At 42.7% G+C, this 13,660-nt stretch overlaps 1 protein-coding gene across 1 annotated transcript in view; it reads left to right on the top strand.

Moving 5' to 3' along the window:
- Positions 1–13,660, top strand: part of MED13 (mediator complex subunit 13) — a 1,439,203-nt gene that overhangs the window by 343,045 nt on the left and 1,082,498 nt on the right. The window contains exon 6 of the mRNA XM_078679821.1: positions 7,579–7,773. Within this exon, the coding sequence (XP_078535947.1) occupies positions 7,579–7,773 (195 nt within the window). The remainder of the gene's footprint in view (positions 1–7,578; positions 7,774–13,660) is intronic.

Genomic DNA, 13,660 nt, shown 5'->3' with positions numbered 1-13,660 from the left:
AGGTTCAAAAACATATTCAATGTCTATAGCAGCAAGAGAATTGACCCATTGTATCCATCTTGGATGTAGATCTTTTGCATTTGGAATCCTTGCCTTTGTCACTGCCTCTAAGGCAGGTACAGGAGTAACTACTTTTATGCGTTTACCCTGCGCGAGGGCTCTTTTGCTACCGCAGGCTGAACCGCTATCAGAATTTTTTCTGTTGAAGTGAATTTCATTTCAGCTTGTGTGTACAAGTGTGATTTGTAAGCTATTAGTACCTTTTCACCTTTATTAAAGGTTAGGTATGTGAATCCGCATCTCCCTGGGATGATTCGGATTACAAGGTTGCGTTCGTTTACACGTGTCTGTAAATGGGTTGTTGCTAACATGTCTGTTTGCACTGAATGCAAAATTTGTGTGTTTTTGAGTCCAATTAGTAGGTTTGAAATCAGGTTTGATTAATTCGTAGAGAGGTTTAACCCTTTCTGCGTATTCTAGAATATAAGTTCTTCCGCGTTTTTGGAGGTTGGAGCAGTGCACATTTTTCTAAAAAGTTTGCTGCCAGGCTTTTGCCTTCACTTGAAAGTTCGTATCCGAAAAAAGGACATTGAGTTGGTTATATTTGGACCCTTCAGAGGCGAATCCAAGTATTATGGTGTTCACCCTTGTCAAGTGCCTGTCCAAATCATCATCTGCAAGATAGGTGTCATCGACATAAGATAATGCCTCATCATTCGTTTGTAGTAACTCTGTTACTCTGGCTGAAAATAACCCTGGACTGTTATTGAATCCCTGGGATAGACAACAAAAGTGATGTGTCCCCATTATTGAGAAAGCTGTTAAGTACCTGCTTTCAGGTGCAATGTTTTGACAGAAGAAACCGTTTGAAATATCTAATGTAGTTTTATATTTTTTGTGCACGATGTTATTCATCAGTGCTGCACTGTGTGCATTTTGTACTGCAAAGGTTTTGCAACAGGAATTTAAATGTCTGTAGTCCAAAGCTAGACGATATGTATTGTCTGGTTTGGAGACAGGAAATAAAGGATTGTTCATGGAAGCGGTGCAGGTTTCAATCACCCCTTGGTATTCAAGTTGATCTAGGATCTCCCTGACTTGTTTCTTTGATTCTTGTTTAACTGGATACTGCTTCTGAGCAGTTGGTTGATTTTTTAATTGGATTTTGTGGTGAGGAGATTCCTCATTCCCTACCTTCTACATGATTTTTATATAATGCTGGAGCCTGGGCCACAGCCCATTTTCTGGCATAGGTGTAATTTTTATGAATAGGAATAAGATTTGAGAAGGCTGGCATAATGATCTCTTTGCCATGTGGGCACTCCCTGACAAATTCAGGTGGCCAGTCTTTTTCAGCCAGAAGGATGTCGTAACCTTTGGTAGTTTTTCCCAAAAGAGTGCTTTTATTTTCCTAGTTATGTCCCCCTATATTCGGAATGTTACTTCATATAACTTATGTGATACACTAACCCTGGTATCTGCAGTTTCAACCTGAATGCATTCATTCAGGTCCACTGTCTCCAGATGATCCTTCAGGATCTTGCTTGCTATGATAACCTCTGCTGCGCTGTCCAGCATTGTCTGGGCCGACTCCCCGTTCTTGAGTTGTGTCCTCAAGATCCTCGGCATGTCTGATTTTAAGACTTGCTACCTTCTTTTTGTTGAATTGAGTGTTCTTATTTTTCGCAACGTGTTGATAGTCTTTGGACTTCACGCATTCTTCCTTGTGTTCTGATCATCCTCTTCTTTCGGATTTCTGCGAGGAAGTCTGAAAGGTACGAGAGGAACGTGTATCATTATCTTGATATCTATCAGGTTTTCCTAAATTATCCCTGTTTGAGGTTTTACCTCTTTTCAGAGGGCTCCTTTTGAGGAGACCTACCTCTGTATTGAGAGCGCTTCTCTTTAGGAAGTGTCTGTCTAGTATTTTCCCGCTTCTTTTTAGGAGTAGGTAGTGTGATTTTAATAAAAACTTTATCAGGATTTTATGTTCTGGTTTTACGTGTTTTCCTCCCAAACTATCTCTTCCTAGTTCTTCATAGGATTTTTCTATTATTCTGGCCAGTTCATACGGTTGCTCAGTTACATCAAGTTCTTTTAGTTTTTGGCGGCTTGCCACGGATGCTGCTTCACCTTTAATATTAGCTAATAATATAGCTGAGACCTGTTTGAAATCTTTCAGTAATTTCATACCGAGATTCAAGGCATTTTCTGGTCCGTATTCATTTTGAATCTGTTTCAGGACGTCTGTGTTTCTCATGAGGTGTACTATCGGGAAACACTGCCTCTATTTGAGTAATTTTTTTAGCTAACCAGAATGGAATGTGTTCCCTTTTTGCCTGCAATTTACCAATGACTGATTGTATAGTGTGTGGTGTAATTTTGTTTTGTTTGTGTTCCCCTGATGAGGGGTGTTCTGTGGAATTCTTATAGCAGGTTGGACTGTTAGAGTATTAATTGTTTTAGCTGAGCTAATAGTTCTGGACGTGCTATTTGTTCAATGTCAGGATGTGGTGTGTAGCTAGCTAGTACCGGCCATGTTGCTCCTGGTCTACCTAGTGGACCGAGCCTGGTAATGTGATTTTGATGTTGTAGGGCGCCTTTAAACCAGAGCTGATGCTCTTGGTAAGTTAGTGGAATTTCAATGTCCTCGAAAGGAACGTATTCCGCTGGAGGTTCTTCTATCTTATAGAAGTGCAACACATGTGTTGTTGGATTTGCTTGTGGAAAGATAATCCATGAATAGAATACCTCTGTCTGCCGATATTCATGTGCCTCTATGACAAATCTAATTCTACCACCTCTTGCTGATAGGCCATTATCTATAAGCTTTATAGCTGTGGTTTTCCGCACATTTTCCGGGATGTTTATAGCATCCGCATCGTCATGTCGGAAACCTGTAGTGTCAAAACCTGGTTGGCTAGCATTTACTGCAGTTGAATATTCCATTCTTATCAGCGTGTCGAAGAAGCCGGCCTTAGGGGCCCTGCCTTAAGCTGGGTCCCTTCCTTCATCACAGGACGTTCGCAATCGGTGAGACTTGGCACTTTCACAGCTTCTAGAACTCCCATTACATGCGGGGTACCTCAAGGTTCATCATTATCACCTCTACTTTTCAACCTTTATCTCCGCCCATTATTACACTTCTTAAGGAACGCCAAAGTTACCATCTACAACTATGCGGATGATCTCCAACTTATCTTTCCTCTAAATAACACAGACTCCGTGGTGGAATTCCAGAATACCATGACATACATACAGAGGTGGATGAACCTCAACCACTTGAAGCTGAACCCAGGCAAGACAGAATTAATCTTGCCTGGGAAAAGTGAACTAAGTTGGAATCCATTCTTTGGGCCACCTAGTATGGGAGTTCCACCAATGAAATCTGTCTTGGTTAAAAGTTTGGGAGTAACACTTAGTGCTGATCTCTCCTTGAAAGGACAAGTTGGTACAGTGGTCTCCGCTAGTTTTTTTCAACTTAGAAAAATAAAAAAAATAGCCCAGTTCCTGACACTACCTGCACTTACTCAGGTTATCATTGCCCTTGTTCTGTCTCGACTGGACTTTTCAAACAGCCTCTACCTTGGACTTCCAGCGGGCCTGTTAAAAAGACTCCAACTTGTACAGTACCAAGCTGCCAGGCTTATTTTGCAACAACCAAAATGGCAGTCTATCAGACCAGGTCTGAAACAACTGCATTGGCTGCCTGTGAAGCAGCGGATTGCTTTTAAAACAGAATGTATTATTTTTAAGACCCTACAAAACACAGGCCCAAAATTCATAAAAAATCTTGTTTCTAGATACAATCCTTCTTTGAATCTTCGCTCTGCCCACAAAGCTTTATTGGTGGTTCCGACCTTTAAGAAAAAATGTCTTGGCGGCTGCTGTTTTGACCATCTTGCAGCCACCTTTTGGAACTCTCTACCACTTCCTTTGAGAATGAGTCCAGACCTTCTTACTTTCAGACACTCTTAAAACATGGCTTTTTCATCAGGCTTACCTCTGAGTATTTTTGCGTGTTATGTTTTCTTTCGATAGCGCCATGAAGCCTACGGGCGTACGAGCGCTTAATAAATTAACATAACATAACATAACATGATAGTTCCACTGCTCCCAGGATTGTCATTGTCTGATATTTGGTTAAGAAGTTCTGCAGAGCAAGTCTCGAGGAAATAAAGATAAGGTGCACAATATTTTGGAACGCTGTATCCTTTAACGTTGAACAAAACCAAAAGACTGAAAAATAGGATTTTTAGTCCTACTCAGTTTAAGGTGGATATTTTATCCTTTAACCCACTCCAGAGGTCTATTGGAGTATTTTACGGGAAAAAGGGGTCTCTGTGAAAAGCACGACTGAGTTACTTTGGTATCTAGCGTTAAATTAGTGCCTTACCAAACGTTGGGCGCCATGTAGTGTAGTTCCTATATTCCCAATAGGCCCTGCGCATTGGAATAATATATCCTATAGATGTGACGTAGGACTTATGTCGACTAGGTCTCTATCGAAATATATTAGACTTAATTGTGAGTGCCAGCTAGCTCAGAGTCCACTAGAAACTTTCTCGAGTTCACAAGAAGTAATTTAGCTTCTGACAACTGCATAAACATGACAACTTTGTTTCCCCAAGATAAAACTGATCTTCAGAGTCGTGGAAACAATAGATGGATATTTCACTCAGTCAATCGTGCATGCTTCGTTTCACCAGAGGTTCAGAGAAATAGAGAGACGGGCGTTCTCAATAAAAAGATTTATTGAACAGTCTTCTTTCTCAAGCCTAAGAAATTAACTGCTACAATCGTAAAACTGGTTGCAAAATATAATGCATACAGTAAAGAGTAGAATAAAATACTATAAGATATTGTATGGTGCCTAGACCATAGATAAATACATACATAAATAACAGAGGCTAAAAGTACTCAACTGGTGCTTCTAAAATACGCCTGCCCCGATGTACCTAAGCTTAGTACGAGGGAAGAAGTGAGGTGTAGCATAAATGTAATATTCTTTGCCAAGAATCTGTCCAAGATTTCTCTTCGGGTCTAATCAGCTCCGTACCTTGATTTGGAATGAAGGTCAGGCTCAGGGCTCTTATTTCCCAACAACCCACAAGGGTAGCTTAGAATCAGTGGAGCTGGATTTCTCGGCAAGAGAAAAGACAGCGTCTCTCTCAGTGCGTCTGCTGGAGGGTCGGCTTCCTTCGGCACTTGCTGTAGCAGGATGCGTCGGACAAGTGGATAGTTGAACTGCTCCAAACCACCGTGTTTGTTATGGCAAGTGTGGGCATATTTATACCTTGAAGGTACAGAGTTCTTTGAAAACTCCATGAGTTCTTGGACAAGTCTGTTTTCGAGCAAGGGAAAGTCCCTAGCTGCTGAAGCAGAGTTTTCCAAGAAATCGTTGTAGATTTTCGGAACTAGTGAAAGTAACCCTGCCGTATTTGGGCTGCATGAGCTATGTCTAAAGATGGTTATGATTCTTATGCCTAAATAGGGATATGGTGATTTATACCTATATAAGGGCATGAATCGGGAAAATTACAATAAGGTCCTAAAATGTTATACAACAGGGGTGGGGGTTGTGCAGGGGGTAGTGTTTTAGGGTTTAGAGTAGTGTTGTGGTGTTAGTGTAGGGTAGTGTTTTAGGGTTTAGACGAGTGTTGGGGTGAGGTGCAGGGTAGTGCTTGGATGTAGGGACAGGACTGGTGGTTAAGGGTAGTGTTGTGGTGTGTAGTGTAGGGTAGTGTTGGGGTGTCGTGCAGGGAAGTGTTTGAGTGTAGGGAGCAGGCTGGGTGAAGAGGGAGGATCGTGCAGGGAGTAGTGGTTTAGGGTGTTTGTGTAGGGTAGTGTAGTGTTTGAGTGTTTGGGTAGTGTTTTAGAGTTTGTATAGGGTAGTGTTTTTGTATCCACTACTTAGTATAGTGTTGGGTTAAATGTTTGTTTTTATAACTAGGCAAGTTTTTAGTTCGCAGACATTAACACTTGCAATGTAAATTCATGCGAACTAAAAACTTGCATTGTAATGGTATTTGCTAAGTAAATCTTCGTAGTAAAATGCTGTGAAGTAATGGTATGCGAAATAACGAGTCGTATACCCCTAGGTTGGAAGGGCACAAATTGGTGGATGAGGTCATGCATGCTGAAATCTAGGCAATAGAACAAATGCTGTAAGAAGAATGACACATTGGTTACCCTGGTAATTTCAGATCCCTAAATAGAAAATAGGATACTTTAGGTCAATTTACGACCTCATGGTGTTTAAATACACAGAAATGGAAAGGTGTAGCAGTCTTCGTGGACAGGTATCTTAGATGTCAACTTCATTTTATGATGAATGGCAGTAGTTTTCTCTCTCCATCAAGGAATGTGACGATGGTGCAAACATAGTAAACAAAATAATTGGCAAGTTTTAACCAGCCACTAAATAACAGTGACAAATAATTTGTAACCACTAGGTATTCAGCGTCAATAAATATTGAAGATAATCCTTTTCTTATCAATACTCGTGCTTAAAAAACCTTTTCCATCTGCTCCCACTTGATACAACTCTCTGAATACATTCATATTAAAGTCTAACACTTAAAGGGCTCTCCTTCCTCCATATTCACCTCCTAGCCATTGCACTGCTCCTATACCTTCTATTGCTCCTCTATTTCTCAATCCCTCTACCCACTTAAATACCTCCAAGAACACTACTCTGGGCCAACTTCTCTCTCTGTGACTAACCTTTCTTCATGGCGTTTCCTGCCATTAATTCACTGTTTAACCCAGACATTTGCTTCTTTCACACCAGCACATCCCTAACAGAATGGCATCAACTACCACTTAACAAGAAGTCTTCCAGAAATATTATATGTTCTTAGCAACAGCTATAGATTACTGCTACTATTACACATCTCCCACTTCTTGAATACCACTGGATGACAGCCTTCCATGGGTGACACCTCAGGGTCCACTATAAAAGCCACGTACATTTTTTCATTAAGTCAATAGTGCTTACTACATCTAGGGCTCTACGCCAAGTGACTGAAAAAACATCTCTGTATGTTACTTCAGTCTGCACAGTGCCTAACAAAGATCATGCTACTTTACAACTTATCCAACTGCCTTTAAGGCAGCATTCAAGACCCACCGCCCACTTTGTGAAAATGCCACATTCTCAGTCTGCCAATATCAGAGCCACCTTCATTGGTGGGGCTTTGAATCTTGTCCTAGGTTGAATATAGTATTCCTGGATTTTAAAAAGTGCCACTTTACAGCGGTTGCTTGCACAACCATCCATTTAGGTTATGCGTACATTGTATCTATTAAAAATATTTTAGCAAATAAAATAAAGGTGAGCCTTGTTAAGTTTTGCAACGCATCCTGTAGTTTATACTGTTGCAAAATGTGCTTTGTGAAGAAACTGTTTAATCTGTCGCAGCGCTGTACGTTTTTCTTTTTTATACTTGGAGCCTAAATTGCAGAAAATAAGTCAATTATTTTTGTCCTAAGACTGTCTTAATTGAAACACACTTATACATCCTCTTGGTATTCAAAAATTGTCTGACTCAATATAATACTTATTCTTTTTCCTAGCTGGTGTGCGAATGGTCTATCCTGCATGCTTTGTTCTAGTTCCTCAGATGGACATCCCTACTCAAAGTTCTATGGGATCAACTCATTGTGCAACTACCTGTTTGGGTGCCCACCAAGTGCCTACTTCTACCAGAGATCCTGCCATGTCTTCAGTAACACTAACTCCGCCTACGTCACCTGAAGAAGTTGTGCCAGGTGGAGTAAATATTTGTTCACTTAATCTGAATTATGTTGTGGTTGCCTTCTTGAATAAGAACACAATGCAAAGTCCTCTAGAACATTAAGGTTAATGAGTAATGTTTTAATTACAAGGTTGTAAGTGTTCCATTGTGTTGTATTTGTTGATTGCAATAGCCTTCCGGTGGAGTGGCGTGGAGGCAAATTTTAGTTTCCGCATTCTTGTGAGCTATAGTCCCAAAAACTGGAGACTGTGTATTAGTGCACTAGGTGCGAGCAGTTGTGATTGCAGGTCAGCAATAGCCGGATAACTGACTTTAGGCTTGTGGACCATGCTCACTGTAACTTTACTTTCTCTACGATAATGTCCTAACCGTAAACCCTGGTGTGATGCTGTTTGGAGAGCATTTCTAAGTGTAGTTTATTTGCCTGGGATTCCCCACACCCTCTGCTGCTTGTGTAACCTTGTTACCCACATCCTAGTACTTTTCATGGTTAGATGTTCATTGCAGAATTCATTTATTCCTTGAAGCCCCACAGTGACTCTCTCCTAAATTCTGTGTATTTCAGTTTTCTCCAGTATTGGGGTATCTTTCATAGATTCACATGCCTGAATCATTCCCTGTTGGTGTGGGAGTCCCACGGTACATAAAAAAGCAATAATTATGCACATAATAACCATAACTTGGGTAACCTAGAACCAGGAAGTAAAGTAGCCAGAAACTAAAAGGAAAAAACTTCCACATGTATGACTTGTCATTATATACAGTCCAAACTGTAGCCAAACATTCAACAGCACCCTCCAGAATGTTCTTCTCAGAGGCTCAGGCTCTCTGATTTTCTACCACACGTCGTGTGAAGGGAGTCTCCCTGAGCTCTGCTCAGTACTTTTCAATTTCCTTCAGAAATACTTCCATTTCACGATGTCTTCATCTAAGAAATCTCTCTTTCAACCTTGTGAGTCTTGTGGGAAGCTCCGGCTGTTTTCTGAGGACCCCCACATGAAGTACATTTATTGCTTGTATCCTGATCACCAGGTGAGAGACTGCAAGATCTGTAGAACAGTCCCTCAAAAAACCCTCCGAGACCGAGGACGTCTACTTCTGTGGCTACAGAAGATTAAAGATCAAGACAACCCCTTATCTGATGTGGGCAGTGTTGCCTCTGGCACAATTATGTCCTCTAGGAAGAGGATTGCTGAGGAGGATTTCTCTTCTCCTGGCGCTAAGGTGTTGAAAAAGCAACACACCTCTAAGGGTGCTCAATTGCCTTCCACCTCAAGAAAGGCTCCTCCACCTTAATCAGGGTAAGCCTCTGCCTACTACACCGCCGAGAAGAACTGCGAAGTCTCTGCCTTCAAAACGAGTTTCTGAGAAGGATTTACCTCAGAAAAAGGTTCCTTCGTCGACTACATCGACATCTTCATTGACGAAGCCTACCGTCGACGCTGCAACGACGTAGACTACGACCTTTTCATTGCCGAGACCTCAGATGATCATGTCATCATCACCGTCGTTGCTGGTATCCGTCTACGTGAAGCCAATCTCGGCGACGAAGGAATTGAAATCTACTGTCGACGTTCCTTCGACGATTAGAAGGGTCTCATCGACGTTTACCTCGTCTGCGGCTGCCTCGTGGTAGAAGGCTGCCTCGTCGAGGCTACAATTATCTTCTTGCACAGCGGTGCAGGTTTGGTCAGCGTCTACGGCCACGGCACCTTCTACACTGTCTACGACATCTGCGCACTTGCCTCCATTGACAACAGCATCCTCCTTGCTGCACAGGCATGGATCTTCATTGAAGGCCCTCTCTCCACTTCATATTTCCCCAACTAAGGTACCTTCTTGAGTTACCTGAACAGCTGCTGGGTTATGGAGAGGATGATGAGGAATCCGAAGAGGATGACAGATTTCGCACTGCTAGGAGCCTTTCAGAATTAATCATTCAATATCACGAGGAGGATCAGGAGGATAATCCTTCCCAAGAGACTGTTGCTCCAGCTCCAGATGCGATCCCTACGTCACAAATGCCTTTGGCTCTGTTAAATAATTTACAGTTCATGTTGGATGATTATAATTGCAGTTTCCCTCCATCTGAATCGGCTTCGTCTGTTCCACCAACACCTGTTCCTCAAACTTCCTCTTCTGCATTGAAGTCACCCAAATCACCTTCTCCGGTGCCTTCTCATCATTCTCATGATGCGAACACCTCGGACGACGATAGGGAGGAAGCAGAATTGGACGACAGATCGCGTCTTACGAAGTGGGACGATTACCAGGTACAAACTCTGTCTCCTTCAACTCCGGCTCCCATCGATTCTCCTCCAGTATACATCGGAGGTTTTCATCTTCTTATGGAAAGGGCAACACAAAGGTTCCTCCTGCCTATGGAAACAAAGGAGGATAAATGTTTCTTATACGACTTCAAAGATCAGTCGAGGAAACAGATACGGACTATTCCAATCATTGACTTCATTTGGCAAGAGGGATTGAAGGTCATGAAAGCATCTGCTTCTGTTCCTGCGGTCCTGCCCCCACAAAAAATTGAAGCACCAGACAATTCGCCTGCATGCCTCATGGGTCAACCAAAAGCTGACTCTGTTATTGCCCATGCAGCGCAACGACGAGCAAGAAACCCCTCCTCCCCGGTTACAGCTCCTCCGGATCGAGATGGCAGACGATTAGATGCTATTGGAAGAAAGGTTTCCACCATGGCAGCGACGACCGTCTGTGCTGCTAATTCTCTGGCCATTTTAGGCCGATACGACAGACAGATGTGGTCGGACATTTCTCCCTACATCGATATGTTGCCTGAGCTCTAAAGATCCTGCAAAAAGAAGTATCTCTGCTGAAATCATAGATTTGGCTGTGGATGTTGTATCTACAGGTTTTAGACCACTAGCAGGTGCCGCAGTACTGCGGCAAGGCTGGCTGAAATCTACATCTTTTCGCCAGGAGGTTCAGGCAAAAATAATTGATATGTCGTTTGATGGCGAATCACTTTTTGGCCAGCATGTGGATGAGTGCCTTCAGGCCATCAAGAAGGATACAGAGACCGCATGAACTCTCGGTACTCTCCAGTTTCGGAAGCCGCCCTTTCGTGGTGCTAAGGGCCATGGATCCTTTTCAGGTCGAGGATGTTATAACCAACAAAGGTCATACCAATCTTCTCAAAGTAACCAACGTTACTCGTCTCAAAGCCAACAGTCCTACAGACAACCAAATACCTCCTTCTGACAGAATAAGATAAAGCCCTCCTACCGCAGACGGGATACGTCTAAAAAACAGTGACAACTGCCACCTGTTCTACTGCCTACCCCTTTAAAAGTTGGAGGAAGAATCTCCCAATTTTACTCAAATTGGTCCTCTATAACATCAATTCCAAAAAGGAGCCTAGAGGGAAAGAAAAGACAAGGGTTGCCCTCCACTCACAAATCATCAATATCAACAGAACCCTGTCCCTAGACATTAGATGTCGGTATTAGTGTTATAGCAGTGTAAAAGATCATATATCAATTTCAACTACTATACCTAAAAATTGCTAATTTGATCTTTGGGTATGTACCGCTTCTTGTCTATATTTAATAGCTTAAAACAGTCAGGCACAGCAAAAGAGGATGTCTGGATCAACCATTCACACAGTACATCCTAACACACAACTAATTTTGTGAAAAAATATGTGAAGAACAAAATGAAACCTAACGGGCGCACCACCATCGGGGCAACTGGCAGGTACTCACCAGATTGGGCCCCTTTTATCATCATTGGCAGTCATTTTGTTCATGAAAGAAACAGTGTCCAAAACAAAAATAAAGAATGTGTAAAGTGCAAAAGAGCGATGAACATTCACCCCTTGTGATGCAAAGTGAATAAAATCATCATACACACCTTTCGCACAGTTTCTATTCTAATTTACTAGGTGTGATTTTGTCGAATTAAAAAGGCTGGTAGCTAACTGCATACCATTACCTATTGCCAACATGTTTCTCTGCCTGTAAAATTTTGGCAGATTCATCAGGGCTCAACACCTTGTCACCGCACCAATGTTGGACATCTTGTTCTCTGTGACCTCTTGCAGCTCACTTCTCTTGTACCAGCTGAAGAGGTGAAATGACGAGCTCCTCATGTGAGCTTTTCTAGGTTAAATGGCCCCTGTGATTGTCTCATCAATCGTCCAAAGCTTCTCGGAGCTCTGTCTCCTCCATTCTATAACATCAGACAAATTGGTCCTGGACATTGTGGCCAGAGGCCATGTTCTAGAGTTCATAAAGATTCCTCCAAACTTTACTCCCAAAGGCCCACCTCCAGCTCATCTCAAGGAGTTTTTTCCCAGATAAAGCTGATGCTCTGAAATGGAGTGTTCGAAATGGTCCCTCAATTACAAAAAGGCACTGGATTCTATTCAAGATCTTTCCTGATAAAGAAAAAATCTTGAGAATGGCACCCCATTCTAGATCTTTGCTCCCTCGACAAATACTTTAAAAAAAGTTATCCTTCCGGATGTTGACGCTTTAAGAAATCCTTCAACTCCTCTCTGCAGGGATCACATAGCCACCCTCTACCTCCAAGACTCCTATTTCCATGTACCAATTTTACCCAGACACAAAGTTCTTGCGGTTCAGAGTGGCTGGCAGGGATTTTCCAGTTCAAAGTCTTTCCTTTCGGACTATGTTCAGCTCCCAGTGTGTTTACCAAGGTTCTAGCACCGGTGGCTGCACACCTTCGTCTGGAGGGGATCTAAATTTTTCCATATCTAGACGACTGCCTTATCAAGGCGAATTCTTTCACTATCCCGAAAGCCCACATTCAGAGATATTTTGTCACTTTTCCAATCTCTGAGCATCCATCAATTTCAACAAGTCTCTTCTCGTCCCATCGCAAAGAAAGACGTTCGTGGGAGCCACTTTAGACTCTCAACTGACACAAGCATTTGTCCCAAGCGAAAGGAAACAAAGGATTTGCAGCTTTGCCCACCTATTGCGATCAAAAAGGTGCGTTTTAGTTCGGCAGTTCAAATCATTTCTGGGGATGCTTTCTTCCTGCATTCATTTAGTCCAAAACTGCCATCTCAGAATGAGACCCCTGCAAGAGGAGCTCAACGACCAATGGTTACAGGTTTCGGGGTACTTCGACAATCTCATTCACATAACTGCCCGGATGTGAGAAGAATTACACTGGTGGACTTGCAAAAGGAACGTGGCAGCAGGCTGTGCATTCCTAGTGGATGCTTAAAGTTTAGTCATCACCACGTTCGCATCCCTCGAGGAGTGGGGAGTACACCTTCAAGGGCTGGTGGTCAGCGGCTAGTGGACTGTCCTGCAGCGCACATGGCATATCAATCTCCTAGAATCGCTGGCCATCTTCCTGCCCCTAAAATCTTTTCACACCATCATTCTGGGGGAATCAGTATTAATCTGGACGGACAACACAACAAATATGCACTACTTGAACAAACAAGGAGGAACAAGGACTGCCCTGCTCTCTCAACAAGCCCAACAAATTTGGGATAGCACAATCCAATGTCCTGGCGGATTCCCTCAGCAGGTCAACAGTATCCAATCACGAGTGGGAGCTACATCAACCAACGTTAGATCTAATTTTTCTTGAGTGGGGTCTTCCCGATCTAGACATGTTTGCGACCAGTCAGAACCGCAAATGCCCATACTTTGCAAGTTGACTTCCCCACAAGGGGTCACACGCGAATGCGTTTTTGATGAATTGGTCGTAGATCTATGCTTACGCCTTTCCTCCGATACCGTTTGTTCCCAGGGTTCTCCGGAAAATTAAGAGAAACTTGTCGCTTAATACTCATTGCTCCCAGGTGGCCTCGCCAGTTCTGGTTTACCAAGCTCCTCCTCTCCGAATGCGATCCCATTCAGTTTCAATCAATACCGAACCTTCTGTCC

This window comes from Lissotriton helveticus, chromosome 3_1 (genome assembly GCF_964261635.1).
Source record: "Lissotriton helveticus chromosome 3_1, aLisHel1.1, whole genome shotgun sequence".
Classification (NCBI taxonomy): domain Eukaryota; kingdom Metazoa; phylum Chordata; class Amphibia; order Caudata; family Salamandridae; genus Lissotriton; species Lissotriton helveticus.
The sequence above is the reverse complement of the archived record's forward strand: the minus strand, read 5'-3'. Positions and strand labels throughout refer to the sequence as shown.